The 26,279-nt window shown below is 48.2% G+C and overlaps 1 protein-coding gene across 1 annotated transcript in view; it reads right to left on the minus strand.

The window, feature by feature from the left end:
• Positions 1 to 26,279, minus strand: part of abhd14b (abhydrolase domain containing 14B) — a 598,368-nt gene that overhangs the window by 13,602 nt on the left and 558,487 nt on the right. The window contains exons 2-3 of the mRNA XM_078209342.1: positions 6,793 to 6,829; positions 2,617 to 2,854 (exon numbers count right to left, since the gene is read on the minus strand). Of these exons, the coding sequence (XP_078065468.1) occupies positions 2,617 to 2,824 (208 nt within the window). The 5' untranslated portion in view covers positions 2,825 to 2,854; positions 6,793 to 6,829. The remainder of the gene's footprint in view (positions 1 to 2,616; positions 2,855 to 6,792; positions 6,830 to 26,279) is intronic.

Genomic DNA, 26,279 nt, shown 5'->3' on the forward strand with positions numbered 1-26,279 from the left:
GCTTTGTCTGTATAGTGCACAAGAAACAATACTTTTGACTGTATACCAATACATGTGACAATAATAAATCAAACCAAAACTAGCTTGAATTACTCTTTCCTTATTCAAATTCTTGGAGAAACTTTAATTATCTGTTATTTTTATTATTGTCTAGCTTTCTCATACTCCGCTTCATCATCTTTTTGGTCATTCTTTCCTGGTTCTTAAAATCTCTCCATTCCTCTGATTTACCACTAATCGTTATAGCTTTGTACAGTGTTTTTTTTTTCAATTTAACTTTCCTTAACTTCCTTATTTATCCACAGACGATGCATCCTTTTCAAAGAGCCCTTCTTTTACACTGGCATAAATATTTGCTAAGAGTTACTAACTATCTCTTTAAATGTCTGCCGCTTAAGCTGGTTTTCATGTTCAAGTTAGTGAGCTGTCTTCATACTCTCTCAGTTACCTTTATTTTGGTTTAAAATCTGTGTTACGGACCCACACTTCTCTCCTTCAAACTGAATGTGAAATTCTATGATGTTGTGATTACTGTTGCCTAGAGGCTCCTTTACCATTAGGTCATTGATTAATCCGGTTTCATTACACATTATCTAGAATACCCTGCTCCTTGATTGGCACTAGAACGTACTACTCTAAAGAAATTGTCCTGAAAAAACTATTAACTCATTTTCTGACTTCCTTTGCTAATCTAACTCACCCAATCCAAAGTCTCCCATGATTATTGCGATACCTTTATTATACACCCCATTTCTCCCTGTGTGCTCCATCCTACAGTGTAACTACACGGTTAGGAGGCCTGTAAACTACCCCCACTAGTGACCTCCTACCCCATTACTGTTTGTTATCTCTATGTGAATTGATTCTACATCTGCCTTTTTAAAAATTCATTCATGGGATGAGAATGTCACTGGCTGGGCCAGCATTTATTTATTGCCCATCCCTAATTGCCCTTGAACTGAGTAGCTTGTTCAGCTATTGCAGAGGGCATTTACAAGTCAGCCACATTACTGTGGATCTGGAATCACATGTAGGGCATACCCGATAAGGATGGCAGATTTCCTTTCCTATATTAGTAAACCAGATGGGTTTTTACAACAACTAACTGGGTTTCATGGGCATCATTAGATTTTTAATTCCAGCTTTTTATTGAATTCAAATTTCACCATCTACTGTGGTGGGATTTGAACCTGGGTCCCCAGAGCCTGGATTAGTGACAATACCACTACGCCAATGCCTCCCCTCTTTCAAGTGGAGATCTTATCTCAGTATAGAACTAATGCCATCCTTACTTAACAGAGCTATCCCACCACTTTCCTGGCTTCCTGTTGCTCTGATAGGTCAAATACTCTTCAACATTCAGGTTGCAGTCTTAGTCACTTTGCAACCATGTCTTTGTAATGCCCATCAGATCATACATATTTACCTCTATTGCAAACAAGTCATCCCTTTTAAGATTAACAAGTCATCTCTATTAAGATTGTAAAATTCTGTCCCTTCCTGTCACTCTCTGATAACCATTGTCCAAATTGGTATCCTGCTGTATTACTTTGTCTCCCTTTATTATATCTCCCCCACACTACTTAGTTTAACACTCTCTCTATTGCCCTAGTTACACAACTTGCCAGGATACTGATCCAAGCACAGTTCAGATGTAGACTGTCCCAATGGTACAGTTCCCACTTTTCCCTAGTGCTGGTGCCAGCACCCCATCAATAAAACCCATTCATCTCGCTAACCTGCCAATTTACTCATGGCTCAGGTTGTAATCTAGAGATGATTACACTTAAGGTTCTGCATTTTAATTTAGCCCCTAGTTGCTCATTCTCCTCAACAGAACCTCTTTCCTAGTTCTAGCAGTGTTATTGGTACCTACATAGACCACTACAACTGGATTCTCCCCACTCCTACAGCAGGTCTTCCCCAGCCCGGAATCCTGAACCCTGGCACCAGGCAGATAACATTGCCACCTGGACTCTGACTTTTTGCTTCAGAGAACAGTGTCAACCCCCCTCACTATACTGTCCCCCAATACTACTGTGTCCCTTCCTCTCCCCCCCCCCCCCGTCCCATGGTGTCCTGGTTGGTCAGCTCATCCAAACAAGCTGAGAAAACCTCAAACCTGTCGCACAATTGCAAAATCTGAGGTTCCTGCCCTCTGGATCCACTTATCACCCTCAGCCACGGTCACACCCTCCTATCCCTGATAGCTAACCAAATCAGAAGACACTATCCTCAGAGTATACAGTAGCCAGGTAACTTTCCCCCTCCCTGTGTCGCCATGTCAGCAGCTCAGCTTCCAGCTCAATTACACTGGGCCCGTGTTTGTCCTGGATCACACTGGCATCCAGAAGCGCTCACATTCAGAAATTGCAACATCACTTGCCCTGCCATCCATAACCTCAGTTCAAAAGTCTCGCTGTTTTAACACCTCAATACTGAAGTCTCACTGTTTTAATTTCCAGAGATGTGCAACAACTTAAAAAAAAAATTCATTCATGGTACATGGGCATCGCTGGCTAGACCAGCATTTATTGCCCTGGGGAAGATGGTGGTGAGCTGCCTTCCGAGAGGTGTAGGTGCACCCTCAGTGCTGTTAGGGAAGCACTGCCTCACCTGGCAAGTCGATAGCAACTGCTTTGTACCCAGCTTCTGCCAACCTCTGGAGAGTACCAAGATCCAACCAAGTCTTGGAGGAGAAGAGAATGCCATGGAGTAGCAGCACCGAGAGTTTGGGGGGCTGTTCACTGGGTTCCATCAGACGGTAAAACAATTGCTGTTCCTCCGATTCCACGGTGCCTTCCTTACTCTCAATACTCGTCATGGTTTCAGGCTGTTGCTGCTCTACTGCATCCTGTGGTGGAAACAATGGTCAGCACTGGGTTAGATACAGAGTAAAACTCCTGCTACACTGTCCCCATCAAACATTCCCCAGGACAGGTACAGCACAGGGTTAGATAGAGAAAATCATCAGAATCCATTTGTATTTCAGAAATCCAGAAAATTGTTGGTAAATTATCCACAAATGACACTTAAGAAAAACCATGAAATTCTCCATGGGTGGCATCTTGGCACAGTGGTAAGCACTGCTGCCTCACAGCGGTTAGCACTGCTGCCTCACAGCGCCAGGCACCCATGTTCAATGTCTGTGTAGAGTTTTACATTCTCCCTATGTCTTCCTCCCACAGTCCAAAGATGTGTGGGTTAGGTTGATTGGCTATGCTAAATTAACCCTAGTGTCAGGGAGATTAGCAGAGTAAATATGAGGGATTACAGGAATAGGGCCTGGGTGGGACTGGTCGTGCAGGCTCGAATCGGCCGAATGGCCTCCTACTGTACTGGAGGGATTCTATGATTCCAATCTATGAAATGCTGTGGCTAACAGAGTCAAGTGCTGGATAGTTGAGATTTTGAATGGGATAGCTAAAAGGAGTAATTATCCTGTTCTCCCAGAATCTGAGCTGCATTCCCCCCAGACATACTGACTGCCTGTAGCATAAAGCTGAATTTTTTAAACAATTCCCTCAAACACAAGAAACTATATATAAAAAAATCAATACCAATTGTGCTACCATCCCCACACAAAGGAAAGAGAAAACAGCAAAATTAATGGACTCAAATCTGGAGCAACAGCCAAAAGGACCTTGGGATAGGATGCCAAGTGACATAAAGATAATAAATTTGGATAAATAAAAATGTGGTAAAAAATAGACAATAGGAAATAGATGTTGATAACAGGAAGCAGTTCAAAGTTAAAATTGGTGGTCGAGCGTTGGAATAACAGTGACTTAGGAAGGAGGCAATCGGCACAGAGTATTGCTGAGTGGCTATCCGAGGTCGGTGACACATGTGGGAAGTGACATCCAGGAGTTGTTTGAGAGCTAAACTATGAGGACGCACTCTTGGAGGTATTTTGCAAAGAGTGAGGGTCCAGGGGGTGCACAGACTCATTTTGTTAAAGAGTTAGAACGCTCCATGAAATCCAAAAACAGCAGAGCAGTTCCCTTTGAATATTCTATTCAGGAGGAGAGGTCACACGACACCAGGCTTTAGTCCAACAAGTTTATTTAAAAATCACAAGCTTCAGAGCACTGCTCCTTCATCAGGTGAAGTCTTGACAACACCCTAGTCCAACACCGACATTTTCGCACCCCATTCAGGAAGCGGCTGAAAAGAAACCAGTCGAACCAGTATCCAGACTGGGTCAGGAGGCCACACAAGTCTCCCATTCACAACAGTAGGAAGTCTCACAACACCAGGTTAAAGTCCAACAGGTTTATTTGGTAGCACGAGCTTTCAGAGTGCTGCTCCTTCATCACTCACCTGATGAAGGGGCAGCGTTCCAAAAGCTCATGCTACCAAATAAACCTGTTGGATTTTAACCTGGTGTTGTGAGACTACTTACTGTGCCCACCTCAGTCCAACACCAGCATCTCCACATCATTTACAACAATGGTGGGGGATGGACAGCAGGCTGATCCAAGCGAGATACTTTGAATAAGGAGCAGTCAAGCAAACCAGACACAGAGAGTGGGTGTTGCCCTGAGCAGACATGTTGTCTCGATGTTGAGTGGAGTCCAAATTACCCACATCCAGCTCTTTTCCACATGGTTACCATTGCAGACAGGGTAAAGTTTGACAAAGGGATTTGAACCAACAGATCGAGGCTGTTTAAGCTGGAAGAAAATGCACCTGCTGTTCGAATGAGGGGAACAAAGGGAGGATTAAAGCAGAGAAAGACCTTCGCCACAGATGGACATAGTGAGAAATGGATTGGAAAAAATTACTAATCAAAATCTCTACTCAATGAAGGAAGAAACAAAGCAGGAAACTATGGTAACTAATACAGAAAATGCTGGAAATACCAGCAGCTCTGACAGCTTCTTCAGAGAGAAACAGAGTTAACATTGAGTCCAATCTGATTTGTCTTCAAAGCAGCAGACTATAGGCCAGTTAGCCTATATCGATCTTATTGAAACATAACATTCTGAAGGAACTTAACAGGGTGGGTGCCGAGAGGATGTTTCCCCTTGTGGGGGAATCCAGAACCAGGGAACACAGTTTCACCCAGAGAGCAGTGTCGTCATTGACTATATTCAAGGCTGAGTTAGTCAGATTTTCCATCTACAAGGGAGCCTGGGGTTACAGGAGTTAAAATGGCAGCCATAGTCTCAAACAGTAGATCTAATTCTACATTGGCTGTAGGGGCCAACTGGCTCAAAATTGTTCAGGTGCCCGGGAACGACCTTGAAAATCTGGATCAAACATTTCCAGGACAGGTACAGCATGGAGTTAAATACAGACTAATGCCCCGCCTCTACACTGTCCCTATCAAACACTCCCAGAACAAGTACAGCATGGGGCTAGATACAGAGTAAAGCTCCCACTGCACTGTCCTCATCAAATACTCCCAGGACAGGTATGGCACAGAATTAGATGGAGTAAAGCTCCCTCTACACTGTTCCAGTAAACACTCGCAAGACAGGAATAGCACAGGGTTAGATACAGAGTAAAGCTCCTTGCACACTGCCCCCATCAAACACTCCCAGGACAGCTACAACATGGGGTTAGGTACAAAGTAAACCTCCTTCTACACTGTCCCCAAACACTCCCAGGACACGTACAGCTTGGGGTTAGATAGAGAAAAAAACTCCCTCTAGCACCATAGAAAGCATTCTTTCTGGTTGTATCACAGCTTGGTGTGGCTCTTACTCTGTCCAAGACCGCAAGAAACTGCAAAGGGTCACGAAACAAAGCCCAGTCCATCACTCAAACCAGCCTCCCCATCCGTTGACACGGTCTACACTTCCCGCTGCCTCGGAAAAGCAGCCAGCATAATTAAGGACCCCACGCACCCCAGATATTCTCTCTTCCACCTGCTTCAATCGGAAAAAAGATTCAAAAGTTTAAGGACATGTACCAGCCCACTCAAGAACAGCAGCTTTTTCCCTGCTGCCATCAGACTTTTGAATGGACTTACCTCGCACTAAGTTGATCTTTCTCTACACCCTAGCTATGACTGTAACACTACATTCTGCACTGTCGCCTTTCCTTCTCTATGAACAGTATGCTTTGCCACGCAAGAAACAATACTTTTCACTGTATACTAATACACATGATAATAAATCAAATCAAGGTGGCACATTGGCTGGCACTGCTGCCTCACAGAACCAGGGAACCATGTTCAATTCTGGCTTCAGGTGACTGTATGTGGAGTTTGCCAGTGTCTGCGTGGGTTTCCTCCGGGTGCTTCAGTTTCATCCCACAATGCAAAGGTGTGCAGATTAGGTGGATTGGTCGTGTTAAATTGCCCCTTAGGGTTCCAAGATTTAGCAGGGTAAATATGTGGAGTTACGAGGATAGGATCTGGTTAAGATGCTCTCTCAGAGTTGGTGCAGACCCAATGGGCCAAATGGCCTGCCTCTGCACTATAGGGATTCTATTTTGCACTGTCCCCAGGGCAGGTATAGCACAGATTTAGATACACAATAAAGCTTCCTGTATTGACCCCAAACACTCCCAGGACAGGTAGAGCACTGGATAAAGAATAAAGCTACTTCTACGCTGTCTCCATCAAACACTCCCAGGTCAGGGACAGCACAGGGCTAGATACAGAGTAACATTCTCTCCAAAATGTCCCCAAACACTCCCAGGACAGATACAGCACAGGGTTAAATACAGAGTAAAGCTCCTCTGAAACTTTTTCAGGTTATAACCGAGCAATAAGTGTATTCAGAAATTTGAAGGATAGTATTCAGACTGCTGCAGTGACCGAAAAGAAGTTGCACAAACCTAATTGTTGGAGAGAGTGTGAAGTTGGACAGTCTGCTGGTTCTGTGACGAGTTCCGGGTTAAGCATTAGTTTTATTAGTTTGGAATGGAAAAACTGGCACCAGCGCCCTCTGTTGCTGGGAGACAGAGGCAGGATAACAGACCACTGTCAGCAAAGGACTCAAAACACAAGGGCTTGCAGCAGCACAGAATCTTACAGCACTAATGGAGGCCATTTAACACATTATACCTGTCCTAGCTCTTTGATAGAGCTGTTCAATTTAGCCCCACACCACATTTCTCTCATTATAACCCTGCAAATTTGCCCTCTTCACATTATCTCCAATAGCCTTTTGAAAGTTTTCTTGGAAACTGATCTCACCATTTTGGAAAATTGTTCAGGATCTTAACAACTCTTTAAAAAAAAAATTCTCACTTCCCATTTGGTTGTTTTAAAATCTGTGACCTCCAGTTATTGACCCACATGTTAGAAGAAGCTCTCTACTTAATCAAAACATTTTGTCCTTTTTCCTAATTAACTTGTCATATTATGATCTCTATTAACCATATCCTATGCTGAAGGGAATACTCCACTTCATTCCCCAGAACAAGGTCCAGCATTCCTTCCTTCCTTGCTGGGCTGAATCTTAAATAGCAGAAGCCTCTGGATTGAGACCAATGGCCAGGAGGGGGGGGGAAGAGTTAAAACTGACCTTGGAAAAAAAATCAGACTCCAACCCACTAACTTCCCAATTCACCAGCCCCTTCCATTGAGTGCCTGCAGACAATCCTCTTGGGAGGGATTTATCACCACTTCTGTCAATTCCTCATTTAGAGAAATGTTATAATGAGAAAACACCAGTGAAGGAAAGGTGATTGAAGGAGCAGACCACCCATCTCAGGGGGAATATGGAAATCAGTACTCACAGCTATTTTACTACCCGCATGTGGGAAAGGGCTCCTTCACAGTACTTAAACTGAGAGGTTAATTTGCCACTTTGGTGGTTCAATTAACACTTTGGAGCTGTCATCTACAAATTGAAGGTTTTGGGGGATTTGATCTTTGTAGTTCTCATTTAGTAATCACTCAGGGGCCTGCCTCTTACATTGCCTCAGATTGGACTAGAGATGAGGACCAAGATAAACAGCAACAGTCTCTGGCACCACAGGGGAGGAGGAACCAGCAGAGAGGTGCAGAGACCCAACTTCCTCCACAAGTCAAAAAGCTCGTGTCCCTGGATCTTCAGGGTCTAGGTTCAGGTAGTGACAAATATTTACTAGAACAAGTGCTGCTGTCAGCTGGACCCAGTGAGCACACTTTACCGGGGCAATCAATGTCCCCACTATCAACTCCTTCACCTCTGGATCCTCAGTGCTGGAGACATTTGTAGAGCCTCTGTCAGCAGCTCACAACTTTGTTGTGTTTGCCAGGTTAATCAATATGTCAACTTTGCCAGTGATGATGCCAGCCAGAATGAGAAGGTGCTCAGGTTAACATCTCTGGCTGCCTTCCCACAGGAAGCAGGACATCATTGACTTAACATACATGGCAATTAAGACACCTCCAGATCATAGAATCCCTAAAGTGCAGAAAAGGCCATTCGGCCTATCGAGTCTGCATCGACTCTCTGACAGAATATCTTACACTGGCCCTCTCCCCCACCCTATCTCTGTAACCTCACACATTTACCATGGCCAATCCACCTAACCTACACATCTTTGGACTGTGGGAAGAAACCAGAGCACCCGGAGGAAACCCATACAGACACTGGGGGAAAGCACAAACTCCAGACTCTGGAAGTTTTAAAAAAAATTTTTTATTCATTCATGGGACATGGGCCTCGCTGGCTGGCCAGCATTTATTGCCCTTGAGAAGGTGGTGGTGAGCCGCCTTCTTGAATCGCTGCAGTCCATGTTCTGTGGGTTGACCCACAATGCCATTAGGGAGGGAATTCCAGGATTTTGACCCAGTGACTGTGAAGGGATGGCGATATATTTCCAAGTCAGGATGGTGAGTGACTTGGAGGGGAACTTGCAGGTGGTGGTGTTCCCATTTATCTGCTGCCCTTGTCCTTCTAGATGGAAGTGGTCATGGGTTTGGAAGGTGCAGTCTAAGGATCTTTGGTGAATTGCTGCAGTGCATCTTGTAGATAGGACACACTGCTACTACTGAGCATCGGTAGTAGAGGGATTGAATGTTAGTAGATGTGGTACCAATCAAGCGGGCTGCTTTGTCCTGGATGATGTCAAGTTTCTTGAGTGTTGTTGGAACTGCCATCCAAGCAAGTGGGGAGTATTCCATCACACTCCTGACTTGTGTCTTGTAGATGGTGGAACCTGGGATCCTGGTGCTGTGAAGCAGCAGTGCTAACCACTGTGCCATCATGCTGTCCTAGGGTCACCTAGGATTCATCAAAGACAAGAGCTTCCACTCTGTCTATTGTCTGCAACCACAAAAAGATCTTTATACAGTTGTGTGCCTGATTCCTGGCAACTGCTATCTTGGTCTAAACCTCCGGCAGACCACCTTCCTTAACTTCTCCACAATTCGAAACACGTTTACTGTCTGGCTGCTCAGAGACAAGAGATACCCACTTCAAATGTGATTGAATACACCTCTGAGAAACCATAAAGATGAGGCTCAGTGAGTGATACAAAAACCATGTAGTGATACAATACAAACCATGTCAAGGGTCGGGATGGCGACCTCCTCGTGAACCTGCTCCTGGGCCTGGCGAAACGCACCATTTACCGGTCCAGGCAGCGGGCGATCAAGGGGGCCGTCCATCCTGACTGTCTGCCCCTTTACCGCGGCTACGTTCGCGGCCAGGTGTCCCTGGAGAGGGAGCATGCGGTGTCCACGGGCACGGTTGACGCCTTCCGTGCCTGTTGGGCACCGCAGGGGTTGGGGTGCGTTATTGACCCTAATAATCACATTTTAATTTGATATTTTCAAGTTTCCTTTGTACTTTGATTTTTGTTCGGGCTGTTCCCCCTCCTTTTGGGGAGCTGCCTCTTTCACTTTGTCCTGACTTAATTTGAGTTTGTTTATTTGGTTTGACCTTAAAAGAGGCCACCAGATGTGTCATTGAACAACCATTGAGGTTTTGAAGAATTGCTTCAAGAACCTGGACAAATCTGGACATGTCCTTTAGTATGGACAAGCCAATGGGTGGAATCTTACAACAATTTGGCAGAATGTCAGTTCTGGCGCAAAGAACGGAGTGAATGGCCGCTGACGGCACCAACAGGATTTCTGACCGAATCTTTGCCTCATTAGCAAACTTTTTATACCACGAGAATCACATTGCACTCGGGGCATAGCCTCTCTGGCCCACCCAACCACAACTTAATCACTGCAATCACTGGGGAGCTGCATATAAACAGCTCCCAGCACTTGTTCCACATCTATCCCAGGGGATGGCAGCCAAGAACTCCACCCCTTGCTTTTCGGAGGAAGCCCTGACCAGACTGTTGGATGGAGTGCAGCAGAAGCAGGATGTACTCTCCCGCTACTCTAGAAGAAGGCCTTCCAGCAGGGTCACCACCACTTTATGGGATGCAATGGCAGCCCTGCTCAGTGCCAGCTCACTCTAGAAAGAACTGGGCAGCAATGTCAGAAGAAGATGAATGATCATCTTCGCTCAGGCAGGGTAAACGAACCATCCCCAATCTCCCCCTTGCACACCGCTCCCACCTCCAACTCTCACCCAGCCACCTTGTGGGTCACCAACGCCAAGCAAGAGGACTTCCTCCCCCCTCCCACAATTACTATGTTTCCCCAGTAGATGCCGTTGTGGTAATATAATTAGGGCCTGGTTTTAAGGCTGATTAAATTGGATATCCTAAATTAAACAATTGGGCATGTTAAAATCAAACACAGTCAAACCTCGGGTAGGCCAGACTTGACGAAAGTCAAATATACAAAGACACAGGAACACGTCTGGGCCTGGCCCATCAATTACCCATCAAAGACCATTGCACTCTACTGAGACCCAGCAGGAGATCATTGCACCCCAGTGAAATGTACTGGCCTATCACCTGACGAAGGAGCAGCACTCTGAAAGCTTGTGGCTTGTGCTACCAAATAAACCTGTTGGACTTTAACCTGGTGTTGTGAGACGACTTACTATTGTTAGAAGCCCAGATCGGGCCAGACTTTCTGTCACCTGCAGTTACCTTATCTGGCAACAGGTTACATGTAAGCAACAGCATGGAGATGGACACCTGGGGGCGGACCCTGGTGTCCTGTCAGGCAGACATCAAAAACCCACTGGCTATTGGGACCCCCTCCCGGGACCTCATTGGCTGGAAACCAGAGAAGTTTCTGGAAAGGCAAGCAGGCAGGCAGGGGGAAAAAGGTATGCATCTCACAGATACACCAGCAGAGAAGACTCGACGAGGGAAGCAACCTTGACCATCCAGAAGATTGACCAGAGAAGGAAGGAAGGAAGGAAGGAAGAATCTGTCATCGAGACTCACCTTCGTGACGACGGACCAAAGGGACTCAGAGAATCAGGCCTGCAGTTTAACCAAGCCATCTTTGTGGGTAGTACACTTGATTCTGGGGTATCCTCTTGTTTTATGTGGGTAATTTAAGAGTTAATAGTATTATTATTAATAAACTTATTGAACCTTTACTTGTATTTGCCCTTTGTCGATCTTGCAAATAAGGGCACCGGGGTAAAACATTTGAGTAAGTAAACTGGTTGGAAGTATCTGAGGTTTTACAGGTACAATATTTGGCACCCTAGACGGTCCTGTGATAAAAAGTGATACGTTGCTCCGAAGTTGAACCCGATATTCTCCAACACTCCATCTGAGCCTGAATTAAAAGGGCAGGTTGCCCCACATGATGGTCAGTCTTAAGTGAGTGAAGAATTAATACAGATTCAACCAGTAAATTGTAACACAAGGTGGACAAACTGCATAGTTAGAACTAGGATAGTCAAGGGAGTTTGGGTAAAATCTACGGGAGGGAATTTAGTGAAAACCGGATCCCTACCCCAATCCCTTACCCATACCACGTGACGAACCCTAAAGGAAATAATTATGGCCAGTCCTGCCGAATGGGAGGAAGTCCTCCGTTTATATTTGAACCATAAATGGCCCAAATGGGTGCAGTGGGGTGACGCCCTGAAACCGGATCTGGGATCCAAGGGAGAGAATTGTTGGAGTCATGCCCATAAGGAAGTGGGTAAAAGAGCTCCCAAGCTTAGGAAGGCGATTGCGATCACTAGTTGTCTAGAACAGCTCCGTGGTAGAGAAGCGGAGATTATCCAGGTTAAACAGGACAGAGAGGCCCAGGTAACCCAACTAAAGCAGGACTTAATGAGTGCTACTATGCACATACAACAATTGGAAGCAGAGGTAGGCACACGAGAAGAAAGGAACCAGATTAATATGATACACATGTGCCAGTCCCAGGCTCAATGTGCTGAAACCTACCAAAAGGCACAATGTGCTGTCAGTGAGAGACTGGCTGCCCTGCAACAAGTAGAGAAAGTTAAACGTAAATGCAGCGACCTGCAGGCTGCAGTAAAACTTTTGCACCAAGCAGGAAAAGAAAATACTGCCCGCGCAACAGACCACTCCAAATGCCTGCGCGAGATTGAAGATTTAAAATCACAACTCGCCATAAAAAGGGGTGTAATGTGTGCATACACCACCGGAACCGGGGATAGTGACCCAGGGGTAGAGTGGGGGGATTTAGAAGAGGATGCCTGCCATTATGCAATGGCTAGCGTCACTGCCGACTGGGGACCCCCACCTCCCTTCCCGGTAGTGGAACCAATGACACCACCTAATCAGGGCCCCCCATCCCAGAAAACTCAATTTCAGCCCCTAGTCCAGTTCCCATCCCGATAAATCCAGTCACTAATCCGGTTCCTGTACCGATGATTCCGGTCACCATCCGTCGACAGGATGGACAGAACCACAACGTGACTTGTGTAACTCCATACACCATGAGCCAACTCACTGACATAGCTAAAGTGACTGGAGTATTTGAACCCTCCGGGGATCCACATGCTCTCTTTGACTAGATTACCCAATGTCGTATTTTAAACGGCCTAGACGAGGCAGAAGAGGTTAAACTTATTCTGTTATGTTTAAGTCCTGCCATCCGTTCCGCCCTACCCGAACCCCAGAATGTGGCCGGGGGAACCCTACCAGAAATGAAGGTGGCCATTCTGGCCGCCATAGGCTACAATAGGGATGACCCAGTAAAAGGCTCAAACAACTACCAACAAAAGAGAGGGGAACACCCGACAGCCTATGCTAGCCGACTATGGAACTAATTTGTTGCAATTTTTGGCCAATTAAATTGAGCTCAATGAAACCACCGGTCCACATGGATCTGGACCCTGATGACACGCGCCACCGAGGGGAGTTGGAAAGCCTGTGAGAATTTTTGACCCCGATGATAACACGCATACAGAAGCCTGGGCCATTCGCAAAATGACTCGCATTTGGGAACGTGAAGCCAGAAAACAGACAACCCCAAGTCCACGAAACACGGAAAGATGAACCTGATTCACCCAGACCTGGCCCCGGTTTGGTGTAACGAAGGGGGAGGTGGAAACCAGGGACTGGGAAACTCAGGACACCCACCCCCATATACCCCTACCAATCATTGATACAGAAAACCGCAACCCCGCGCAGAATCCCGATATATTCCCAATCCCAGGTACAGGGAACAAGACAAAACCACTCCCAGATATCCACCCCCGCAAGCACAGTGTTACAACTGTGGCCAGATCGGCCATTTTGCCAGGGAATGTAGAGCCCTGCTCAGCCAGACCCCACAACTGCCCCAATGATTTCATGGAGGAGAACCCCGATCTAAGCCGTTAGAAGGACCTGCCAGACAATACACCACAACCCTGGTGGATGCCTCTGACACCCCTTTCAGCCTCTACCCCCAGTTAGACTCCAGACTGGCAGCATGACTGTGTCAGACCTCCCCAACTTGGGTTTGCAACACCAAATGGGATAGTGTAGGGAGACCCCTTGTAAAAGGCAAAGTAGGAGGCCACCCCATCGAGTTCCTATGGGAACAGGGGGCTCCCGTTCCACTCTTAACACATCCCGTGAACTCAGCTGCACTTGGCCGACCAGGAAAACAATAATGTTAAGTGGCTTTACAGGACATTCACAGGAGGGCTTAGAAACAGACCCATTGGCATTTTGACTGGGTAATATAATATGTCATCACCCAGCTATCTTGGTTAAACTCCACCCAGAGGCAGAGCACATTCTAGGGTCCGACCTGATGAGGAAATGCAGCCTATCGTTTGACCCCGCAAATTGTTGTATTTGGCTAATGCCAACCACCTGGTCAATCCCCAGTCGAGGTGGCCACCGGCAGATACGTAGACCGAATATCTACTTTTGGAGAATTGTGGATCAGGCCCACAGAAATGACGGAGGACCCTGAAGCACAGGGTATATTAGCCAAACACACACCGGCATTCGCCAGTCACAAACATGACTGCGGCCGAATAACAGGGGAGGTAATCATAGAAGGTCCTGACCCTAAACCCAAAGACAGTTTCCCTAAGCAAGCCGAAGGGGAAGTGGCCAAGGTGATTAGCAGTTTATTAAAACAAGGGGTCCTGCTCCTTGCTTCCACTAACAACTCCCCCATATGGCTGGTAAGGAAACTGGACGGTTCCTGGAGGCTCACAATTGATTATCGAGCCCTAAATCAGACCACCCCCGTCACAGCCCCCACAGTGACGACTGGCCCAGAAGCCATGATGAAACAAGCCCCAAACGCAGCATTTTTCACAGTGTTGGACATCAGTAACGGCTTCTGTCAATTCCCTTAGATCACCACTGTCAATACAAATTTGCCTTCACCTTCCAGGACAACACTTTACCGCTTTAACTATATAGTCAGCTTGAACCCTCTCACCATACTTACAGAACACACCCCCTACAACTGCTGCTGAACCGCCGAATTAAAGATGGGATGGTTAGTCAAAAGTATATAGCACGGTGGACACTCATGCTACAAGGTCAAGGCATTGCGGTCAGACATATCCGGGTCTCCACATTTCTGGCAGACAACCTAACCTACGGAGGGGGAGAGGGAGCCCCACGAATGCCAGGTTCCAGCAATAAAAGACCCCAAGGAGCTATTTTTGTCAAAACAAAAGGGGGAGAAGCCAGAGGAATCGGCCAAACCCAGGCTCAGGGCAGTTTAAAAATTTTTGTAGATGGGTCATCCATGGTGGAAGAGGGGAACAGGAGGACAGGATGTAGGATATATGTGGAAGACCAAGCAGGCAAGCCCCTGAGGGAGATAGCCTTAATACTTCCAGCACACATGAGTGCACAAGCTGCAGAACTGGTAGCGATAGCATACATAGTCAGCCATCCTGACTTGTTCCCCACACCCGCGGACATACACTCCGATAGTATGTATGTCTGCAACAGTTTAACAGACTTCATGCCCCTATGGGAAGCAAGGGGATTCATATCAGCAGATGGGAAATCTCTGCCATCAGCCCCACTCTTAAGATTTATTTTCCAGGCTGCCCAAGACCGCGAGTATGGCATAATTAAAGTAAAGGCCCACCACCGCACCTCCCCACTTGGGAACATAAGGGCGGATGAATTGGCCAAACATGGTGCTTGAGAGGGGGAATTTCGGCAACCAATATTTACAGAGTGATTGGAGACGTAACTGTTAGCTAGACTGATGCGCGTTATCAAACACGAGGCTAGATGCTCGGGAAATAAAGGCTTTTATTTACTGTAATGAAGCAGCCAATAATTATATACACGATCCCAGACTGAGGGGTCCCAGCCAGAGCAGGGACTTTTATACCTCTCCCAGGAGGCGGAGCCCGACTGGGATGTACCACAACACTACAGTACAAAGGTGTAACAACCCCACCCTAACCCCAACAGCAACAAGTAGCACAACCCAAAAGTAACATATGTACATCCTTGTAGTACTGGCCAGACCCCGGCTCAGTACTATCCAGTGGGAACCAACGATGGTTCACCACATTCACCCCTCCTTTGAGAACAAAGGCCGGCGGGGTACAAAAACAGAATAAAGTGTCATCAGTCTATAAGTTCAGACGGTCAGGGGGACCGCACCGTCGTTGTGACCTCCTCAATACCGGCGGTGACACCGGAGTAGGCACTTGCGGTGGCGTTCTCCCCAAGGCGGCGTCAAGCTGTTCTTCCACGGACTCACAGGCCGGTTGACCCTGAGGTGATGGTAGTCCATGGGGTCCTGACACGCCCTGGAGTGGCGACCATCCTCTGGACTCAGGCAAGCTGTACACGGGAGTAAAAGGGTTAAGCAATGGTCCCGATGCTGCCCGCGCCGTGTCCGGGGGAGAAACAAGAGTTAAGGGGTTTGTAACAGGGGGTATGGGAGCGACAGGAGTTGCTACGTCCCCTGCTGGCGCCAGGTCTCGGATCGAGACCGTGTCCTCTCGCCCGTCAGGGTATGCCACATAGGCATACTGAGGGTTGGCGTGGAGGAGATGGACCTGTTCGACCAACGGGTCGGTCTTGCGGGCCCTTACATGTCACCGCAGGAGGACGGGTCCTGAGTACGTCAACCAAGATGGTAATGAGGTCCCCGAGGAAGACTTCCGAGGGAATGAAAACATCCTCTCGTGGGGAGAAGCATTGGTTGCTGTACACAGGAGGGAGCGAATAGAATGGAGCGCATCAGGGAGCACCTCTTGCCAACGGGAGACTGGAAGACTTTTTGACTTCAACGCCAGTAAGTCAGCCTTCCAGACTGTAGCATTCTCACGTTCCACCTGTCCGTTACCCCTAGGGTTGTAGCTCGTGGTCCTACTAGAGGCAATCCCATATGAGAGCAGGAATTGCCTCAAGTCATCGCTCATGAACGACGAGCCCCTGTCGCTATGGATGTAGCCGGGGTACCCGAACAGGGTAAAGAGATCACGGAATGCCTTGATAACCGTGGCAGCGGATGTATCAGAGCAGGGAACAACAAAAGGGAACCGAGAATACTCGTCAATGATATTGAGGAAGTACACATTCCGATCTGTTGAGGGAAGGGGGCCCTTAAAATCGACACTCAGTCTCTCGAAGGGACGAGTGGCGTTGACTAAATGTGCCCGGTCAGGTCGGTAAAAGTGCGGTTTGCATTCCGCGCAAACCCGACAGCTTCTTGTTATGGACCTGACGTCCTCCACCGAGTAGGGCAGGTTGCGGGCTTTTATAAAGTGGTAGAGCCGAGTGACCCCAGGATGGCATAGGTCATTATGGAGAGCCTGCAAATGGTCCTCCTGTATACTGGCGCATGTTCCACGCGAGAGGGCATCCGAGGGCTCATTGAGTTTCCCTGGACGGTACATGATGTCGTAGTTATAGGTGGAGAGTTCAATTCTCCACTGCAAGATCTTGTCATTCTTGATCTTGCCCCTCTGTGTGTTATTAAACATGAACGCCACGGACCGCTGGTCCGTGATCAGGGTGAACCGTTTTCCCGCCAAGTAATGGCGCCAGTGCCTGACGGCCTCCACAATGGCCTGGGCCTCGTTTTCCACCACTGAATGCCGGATTTCGGGGCCTTGGAGGGTGCGGGAAAAAAATGCGACGGGCCTGCCCGCCTGGTTAAGTGTGGCGGCCAGGGCGAAATCAGATGCATCGCTCTCCACCTGAAAGGGGATGGACTTGTCAACAGCGTGCATCGTGGCTTTCGCGATGTCGGCTTTTAATTTATCGAAGGCCAACCGGGCCTCTGGTGTTAGGGGAAAAGTCGTGGACTTAATGAGCGGACGGGCTTTGCCCGCGTAATTGGGAACCCACTGCGCATAATAAGAGAAGAAGCCTAAGCATCTTCTCAGTGCTTTTGCACTAGCGGGCAAGGGAAGTTCAGAAAGGGGGCGCATACAGTCTGGATCAGGGCCAATGACCCCGTTTTCCACCACGTATCCTAGGATGGCTAAACGGCACGTACGAAACACACACTTCTCCCTGTTGTAGGTCAAGTTCAGGCGAGATGCAGTGCGTAGGAAATTCAGGAGATTCGTGTCGTGGTCCTGCTGGTCATGGCCGCAGATGGTGACATTATCCAGGTACGGGAAGGTAGCCCGCAGCCCGTTCTGGTCCACCATTCGGTCCATAGCACGCTGGAAGACCGAGACCCCATTGATGACACCAAAGGGAACCCTGAGAAAGTGATACAAGCGACCATCCGCCTCAAAAGCCGTGTATTGTCGGTCCTCTGGGCGAATGGGGAGTTGGTGGTAGGCAGACTTGAGGTCTATGGTGGAGAACACCCGGTACTGCGCAATCTGATTGACCATATCAGATATGCGCGGGAGAGGATACGTATCCAGCTGCGTATATCGATTAATGGTCTGACTATAGTCAATGACCATCCGGGGTTTGTTCCCGCTCTTGACCACCACGACCTGCGCCCTCCACGGACTAGCGCTGGGTTGTATGATCCTTTCTTTGAGGAGCCGCTGAACCTCAGATCTAATGAAGATCCGATCCTCAGCGCTGTAACGCCTACTTTTAGTCGCGATGGGCTTGCAGCCTGGCACAAGATTCTGGAACAGGGAGGGTGTGGTGATCTTCAGCGTCGAGAGGCTACAGGCGGGGCGTGTTGGGCAATTTGGAGGCTGCTGCTGTTCTCCCACTGCCAGTGAAGGGAGTGGCCCACCATACTGTAGGGTTCCACTCCTCAAGTGGACCATGAAGTTTAGTCCGAGAAGTATTGGCGCGCAAAGGTACGGCAACACTAGGAGCTTGAAACGCTCGTAAACTGTGCCTTGCACCGTCAAAGTTACCACGCAACTCCCCACCACGGGGACAGACCGGGACCTCGATGCCATAGAGATTGTCTGTTTGGCAGGTTGAATCCGGAGTCCACACCGCTTCACAGTGTCTGGGTGGATAAAGCTCTCAGTGCTCCCGCTGTCAAACAGACAATAAATCACGTGGTCATTTACCTGGATATTCATCATAGATTTGTCAAGTCTATGAGGCTTGGCGTGGTCCAGGATGATCGACGCCACCGTTGGTTCCTGAGCGCCACTGCAGGCAGCTGAAATTGACGAGGAGGACCCCTGCTGGTCGTTCGCGGTCGGTGCCGACCAACATGGCCGCTCCCATAAGTCGCACGTGGGTGATGGCGCCAAACTCAGCGACCCCTGGTGGTCACACACCTCCGACTCCGTCGACCGTAATGGCGTCGTCCTGGCCTCGCACGTGGACGAACCCCTCGATGATTTCGACGACGAAGAGCCGAGCTCTGAAGAATCGCAGGTCGCACTGCCGTTCCTAGATTTAGATCGGCACACTTTCGAATAGTACCCTTTCTTACTGCAGGCGGAGCACAACACAGCCTTAGCGGGACACCGTTGCCTCGTATGCTTCGCTCCCCCACAGAAGTAACACCGCGGGCCGCCCGGAGCTGCTGCCGTCATCTGGCCCGAGTGTGAGCACGCCATTACGCAACATTTCGAACCCGAGGGACGAGGAGGGATTGGCGACTGCTCCTGCCACGTTGTCTCCACGTGTTCTTCCGGATACAATACTAAGCTTTTGGAGGCCGTCTCCAGCATCTCCGCTAGCTCGATTGCCTGGGTAAGGTCAAGGTTACCTTTCTCCAATAGTTTAAGTCGAATGTACGACGATCTGACTCCCGCCACAAACGCATCTCGGGCGAGGTCGTTCATGCTCTGCTCAGCCGACACAGCTTTGCAGTTACAGCCCCTGGCTAGCTGTAGGAGCTCGCTCGCATATTCCTCCATCGTTTCGCCAGACTGCCGTCGTCCAGTGGCTAGGAGGTAACGAGCGTGTATTTCATTGGGCGGTTTGATATAACGCTTCTTCAGAAGCTCGAGGGCCTTTGTATAATCGGTGGCCGCACGGATCGCGAGGTAGACAGTGTCGCTTACCCTCGCATGGAGGACCCGGAGTCTGTCATCATCTGTGGTGACCGCTGCGGAGGCTGCCAGGTAGTCTTCGAAGCACTTCAGCCAGTGGTCGAAGGTGTTAGAGGCGCCCACCGCACGTGGATCTAGTGTAAGGCGTTCCGGCTTCAGGATCTGCTCCATACTCTCTTTTTTTTTTCAACGAGAGTTTAACAACAGTAAATAAAATTGATGCACGTTATCAAACACGAGGCTAGATGCTCGGGAAATAAAGGCTTTTATTTACTGTAATGAAGCAGCCAATAATTATATACACGATCCCAGACTGAGGGGTCCCAGCCAGAGCAGGGACTTTTATACCTCTCCCAGGAGGCGGAGCCCGACTGGGATGTACCACAACACTACAATACAAAGGTGTAACAACCCCACCCTAACCCAACAGCAACAAGTAGCACAACCCAACAGTAACATATGTACATCCTTGTAGTACTGGCCAGACTCTGGCTCAGTACTATCCCGTGGGAACCAACGATGGTTCACCACACAGACCAAGGTCAAAGACCTAAAACAAGCCCAGAGCAGTGACCAGGACCTGAAACAAATTCAGGAAGGGGCAAACCCCGCCTCCTTTGGAAAATAGTGGGACGCAATATCAGTACAGGATGGGCTTGTCCTTAAGGACGGCCTATATGTGGTCCCAACCAGGGACCGTAACCAAATCATTTTCCAAAACCACGATGTCCAGGGCCATCAAGGGGCAGGAACCACAAGTGAGCGAATCAAAGGATTGTGTTGGTGGCCAAACCTAGAACAAGATGTGCGGCATTACGTTGATAATTGTATCATCTGTGCACAGAACAATCCTGATAAATATGCCCACAAAGGGAAACTGAGGCAGACTCGCCCTGTGGAAGGTCCCTGGACAAATCTCCAGATTGACTATATTGGTCCCCTACCGCCCGGAGTGGGAGGTTACAAATACATCCTGGTCATCGTAGACACTTTTAGTAAATGGGTGGAAGCTTTTCCAACCCGCACTAACACAGCCAAGGTCACGGCTGACATCCTAGTGCAGCAGATATTCACTAGGTGGGGCCTTCCCCGCAGCATCGACTCGGACCAGGGCACTCACTTCACTGCCCGGGTAATGCAACGCGTAATGGAATTGTTCGGGATAAAGCAACAATTCCACATTGCTTACCACCCCCAATCTAGCAGTGTAGTGGAGAGGATGAACCGTACCCTCAAAGCTATGATCCGTAAGACCGTACAGCAGAACAATCACTCCTGGAACAAAGTCCTTCCCTTCATATTAATGATAGTGCGCAATTCCGTATCTAGTTCCACCGGATTCACCCCCCATGTCCTCATGACTGGGCGACCTATGTGAGGAATTGAACCTTTCCTCGGGCTGGATCTGTCCGGGCCCGAAGTCACGGCCCTCACCCACGAAAATGCCATGAGAGCCATCCTGGAAAACATACAGGCCGCACAACAGGCTGCAGCCGTTAAGATAGGCAAAGGGAAGCAGCAAAGTAAGGCCTATTTTGATGGTAAGGTAAAACCCATTGAATATGAGATTGGGCAACAGATAACGCTCAGAGTCTTCCAGCCAGGAACGTTCTTGTCCCCAAATACACCAGACCCTATCCGGTGGTAGACAAGGCCAGTCCCTCGGTACACAAGGTCATGGTAGACCACAAGAAAGCCGGGTGAAACCATGTGAACCAAATGAAGGCATTCGGCTCACAGCAAAATTTTCACCACGTCACCCTGGAAGGGGTCTTTGAGCCACAAGGGAGCCCCAACCCTCACCCCATACACTGGACCTAAACCACAGTCCACAATCTGTACCCCAGGTTATCGACCCCCACCCGGTACCCCCAGGACCAGCACACGCATCCTCAGTTCCTGCCCCAATTTACAGGGCTTCAGGAATAAAACCCCAGCCCAAGGGACCCCACCGAAAAGGATGGGGCACCTGCAAACCTTACCCGCTATGGCACCCCTGGTACCGGGACTCCCAGAACCGTTTGACCCGGCGCTCACTACCAGAGGTGGTAACGCAGTGAGTACCCGGCAGCCGAAGCCCGCTCACGTAGGTTCCCTCCACTAAGGAAGAAACAGGACATCACAGTCCAATTATAAATATCTTTATCCGCCCACTCCACGCATCACCGAATTGAAAAGGGTTTCTTATCTGCCCACATTATACTGCGTCATAATCTTCCGACACACCAGTTTGAGAAGAATCTATTGCTATACTGTGCCAGTCCTCCAACAACAAGGACACATGCCACATACCCAACATTTTATTTTCACGCTCTGCAAACTCCTTATCCCACTCAACCCCACGGTGGCACAGTGGTTAGCGCTGCTGCTTCACAGCTCCAGGGACCTGGGTTCGATTCCCGGCTCGGGTCACTGTCTGTGCGGAGTTTGCACATTCTCCTTGTGTCTGCGTGGGTTTCCTCCGGGTGCTCCGGTTTCCTCCCACAGTTCAAAGATGTGCGGGTTAGGTTAATTGGCTATGCTAAAAAAAAAATTGCCCCTTAGTGTCCTGGGATGTGTAGATTAGAGGGATTAGCGGGTAAAATATGTCGGGATATGGGGGTAGGGCCTGGGTGGGATTGTGTTTGGTGCAGACTCGATGGGTCGAATGGCCTCTTTCTGTACTGTAGGGTTTCTATGAAATAAACACTGATTGCTAACCAACCCTTCGTGTGATACTATTGGGCCTTTATTATTCATTTACTTATTTCTTTGTGTTTTTTAAAAAAAAGAGAGGAATCATTCAACATTCTAGTAAAGAAAAGGAAAAGAGAATCAGACATTAATAAGAATTAACAGGTGCTACCTTGATCTCCCCCAGAATGAACTACATACTTCTCTGCTATCTGGGACTCCTCGTCTCAGAATGGACACAGAAGGATTGAACCACGGACACCATACCAACTGAAGACCAGAAGATCAGCCTACGATACCCCGGATATATGTGGTTCACCCCATCAGATGCAGGCAAATGTGAGGATGGTATCCTATGGGTACACCCCAATAAGAGTATCGCCTATGGGTGTAACAACCAAAGAGTGGTGTGCAGGAAAGATAATGGGAGCTCTGATTACTGCTCCCTAAGGACAACCCTCACTAGTGATTGGTGGGCGTACACTAACCATGGGTGCATGGAGCTAGCCTGTCTAGCCAAAGGCCCAGAAAAAGGGCTGGAATTAGGAAAGAAGTGCCCCGGTAAGGTTATTCAGAACGAGTATATATACTATGAAATTAAGAATGGGTTAAGACCAACTGTTAGCATACCCATCCCCACTTGTCCCGAAACCACCTCAGGGCCCCATAATGGGTTGATACTAAAACATACAGGGAAAATATTATTCGATAACACACACTACGAATTGGTACCAGAAGTGATAGATTTCGCCGGAACACAATTACCAGACTGGTGTCCCTCCCCACTTCGAAAACTGTACCTCCACTTGACCCAGAGGCTGCTAAGCTGAAAGACTGGGACACACGCGGGGGAAGAGACGCCCAGGTCAAAGGGGCACAAGAGGAGGGAAATCCTGAATGATCTGGCGACTGCATACGGAGCGGGGGTATCCACCATTAATGCACTGGATCTGGCTGATTTGGATAATAAGCTCAGAGTCCTAACCTGGCAAGTTAAACAGACCTTGGACAGCTGAAATGAAAATGCTCGGCAAGATGCCGAGGGAGATTGGGCTGAGAACAGGGCCAGTATCTTTAAAGTTACTGTAGTGAAGGACATTCCCAAACTATTAATCAGATTGCCTGAGGGAGGGTGAAAGATGATGCCAGGCAACAGAACCGAACCCTGTGTAACATCTATGGGCAATGGATGGTCGAGCAACTACGAGAGAACCTTGACCAGGTTAGCAGGGGGAAAGTTCCGTCCTGGATCAGTGATGAACAGATTGAACACCTATACCGGGGAAAAAGACACCCCAATGTCACTGACTGCCAATTACGGCAACTGACCAAGGTCTGGTCTAACAATAGTTGTAGAGGAACCCCCGGGACTGCACTAGGAATGGTGCTGGGGATCCCAGTAATTTTTAAAAATAAGGTCGGGTTGAGACTTTTTGAAGCCGAAAATATAGGGATCATTAAAGGAGGGATGTGGATGGGATAGCAGGGGTCCCTACCGTCCCTAACCTTATTGAGTTTTTTGAGAAAGTGACCAAGGAGGTGGATGGGGGCAAGGCAGTGGACGTGGTATATATGGATTTTAGTAAGGCGTTTGATAAGGTTCACCATGGTAGGCTTCTGCAGAAAATGCAGATGTATGGAATTGGGGGTGATCTAGGAAATTGGATCAGGAATTGGCTAGCGGATAGGAAACAGAGGGTGGTGGTTGATAGTAAATATTCATCATGGAGTGCGGTTACAAGTGGTGTACCTCAGGGATCTGTTTTGGGGCCACTGCTGTTTGTAATATTTATTAATGATCTGGATGAGGGTATAGTTGGGTGGATTAGCAAATTTGCTGATGACACCAAAGTCGGTGGTGTGGTAGACAGTGAGGAAGGGTGTCGTAGTTTGCAGGAAGACTTAGACAGGTTGCAAAGTTGGGCCGAGAGGTGGCGGATGGAGTTTAATGCGGAGAAGTGTGAGGTAATTCACTTTGGTAGGAATAACAGATGTGTTGAGTATAGGGCTAACGGGAGGACTTTGAATAGTGTGGAGGAGCAGAGGGATCTAGGTGTATGTGTGCATAGATCCCTGAAAGTTGGGAATCAAGTAGATAAGGTTGTTAAGAAGGCATATGGTGTCTTGGCGTTTATTGGTAGGGGGATTGAATTTAGGAGTCGTAGCGTTATGTTGCAACTGTACACAACTCTGGTGCGGCCGCACTTGGAGTACTGTGTGCAGTTCTGGTCCCCACATTACAGGAAGGATGTGGAGGCTTTGGAGAGGGTGCAGAGGAGGTTTACCAGGATGTTGCCTGGTATGGAGGGGAGATCCTATGAGGAGAGGCTGAGGGATTTGGGATTGTTTTCGCTGGAAAGGCGGCGGCTAAGAGGGGATCTTATTGAAACATATAAGATGATTAGAGGTTTAGATAGGGTGGATAGTGATAGCCTTTTTCCTCTGATGGAGAAATCCAGCACGAGGGGGCATGGCTTTAAATTGAGGGGGGGTCGTTATAGAACCGATGTCAGGGGTAGGTTCTTTACCCAGAGGGTGGTGAGGGATTGGAATGCCCTGCCAGCATCAGTAGTAAATGCGCCTAGTTTGGGGGCGTTTAAAAGATCCGTAGATAGGTTCATGGACGAAAAGAAATTGGTTTAGGTTGGAGGGTCACAGTTTTTTTTTTTAACTGGTCGGTGCAACATCGTGGGCCGAAGGGCCTGTTCTGCGCTGTAATGTTCTATGTTCTATGTTCTATGTATGTGGTTGAGAAAGGAGGAAAGCTCATAGGCACCAGTCTGGAGAAATGTGAACACACAGACAAAATGGTCGTGTGCCCATATCTGGTGTATGAAAATTAACATGCCCTGTGTGGATTCAGAACAACCACTAACCTAAATTGTACACTGGAAATTCGAAATTTGGAAAGGGATGTCACCCAAGTAGCTTACAGGGAGGAGGGAGAATATTGTATTACAACCGGGCGGCACGGTAGCACAGTGGTTATTACGGGCGGCACGGTAGCACAGTGGTTAGACGGGCGGCACGGTAGCACAGTGGTTAGCACTGCTGCTTCACAGCTCCAGGGACCTGGGTTCGATTCCCGGCTTGGGTCACTGTCTGTGTGGAGTTTGCACATTCTCCTCGTGTCTGCGTGGGTTTCCTCCGGGTGCTCCGGTTTCCTCCCACAGTCCAAAGATGTGCGGGTTAGGTTGATTGGCCATGCTAAAATTGCCCCTTAGTGTCCTGGGATGCGTAGATTAGAGGGATTAGTGGGTAAAATATGTAGGGATATGGGGGTAGGGCCTGGGTGGGATTGTGGTCGGTGCAGACTCGATGGGCCGAATGGCCTCTTTCTGTACTGTAGGGTTTCTATGATTCTATGAACCTCGCTAGAAAATTACCAGTATGGGGCAGCCATTTGTAACATCCACAACACTACCTTTTGCATTAAACCACAGATTCCCGCTAGGATAGGATTAATTGAGATGATAGACATACACAGAAAAGAGAAAACACTAATAAATGCTAGTGAGGAATTGAGACAAAGCTTGGGAGACTATTTTGAAAAATTTGATACCGGGATAACACTTCTACCCGAGAAACTTCAACAAATTCGGACACAATTGATCACAACACACAAGACCTTTGTGAAAGTGGTGCAACAAGCAAGGGAAATATAAAAGAACATTAGTGAAATTAGAGTCACTACAAGGTGGGAGGACCTCTGGGATTGGGGTTCAAATATCCAAATCCACCTGGCCGTAATAGGAATCCTACTTATGGCAGTGTACCTAACCATCCTCACATTTAAATTCGCCAGATGGAAGAAGGAATTCCTGCAATACCTGGACTCGGCAAGGGCCATCTGACATCTACGATCAAGAGCCTTGATACTCTCCCATCTATATTGCAATAGGTACAGTCACTTGCCATTTTGTACTGTTTGTT

This window comes from Mustelus asterias, chromosome 3 (genome assembly GCF_964213995.1).
Source record: "Mustelus asterias chromosome 3, sMusAst1.hap1.1, whole genome shotgun sequence".
NCBI classification, from domain to species: Eukaryota; Metazoa; Chordata; class Chondrichthyes; order Carcharhiniformes; family Triakidae; genus Mustelus; species Mustelus asterias.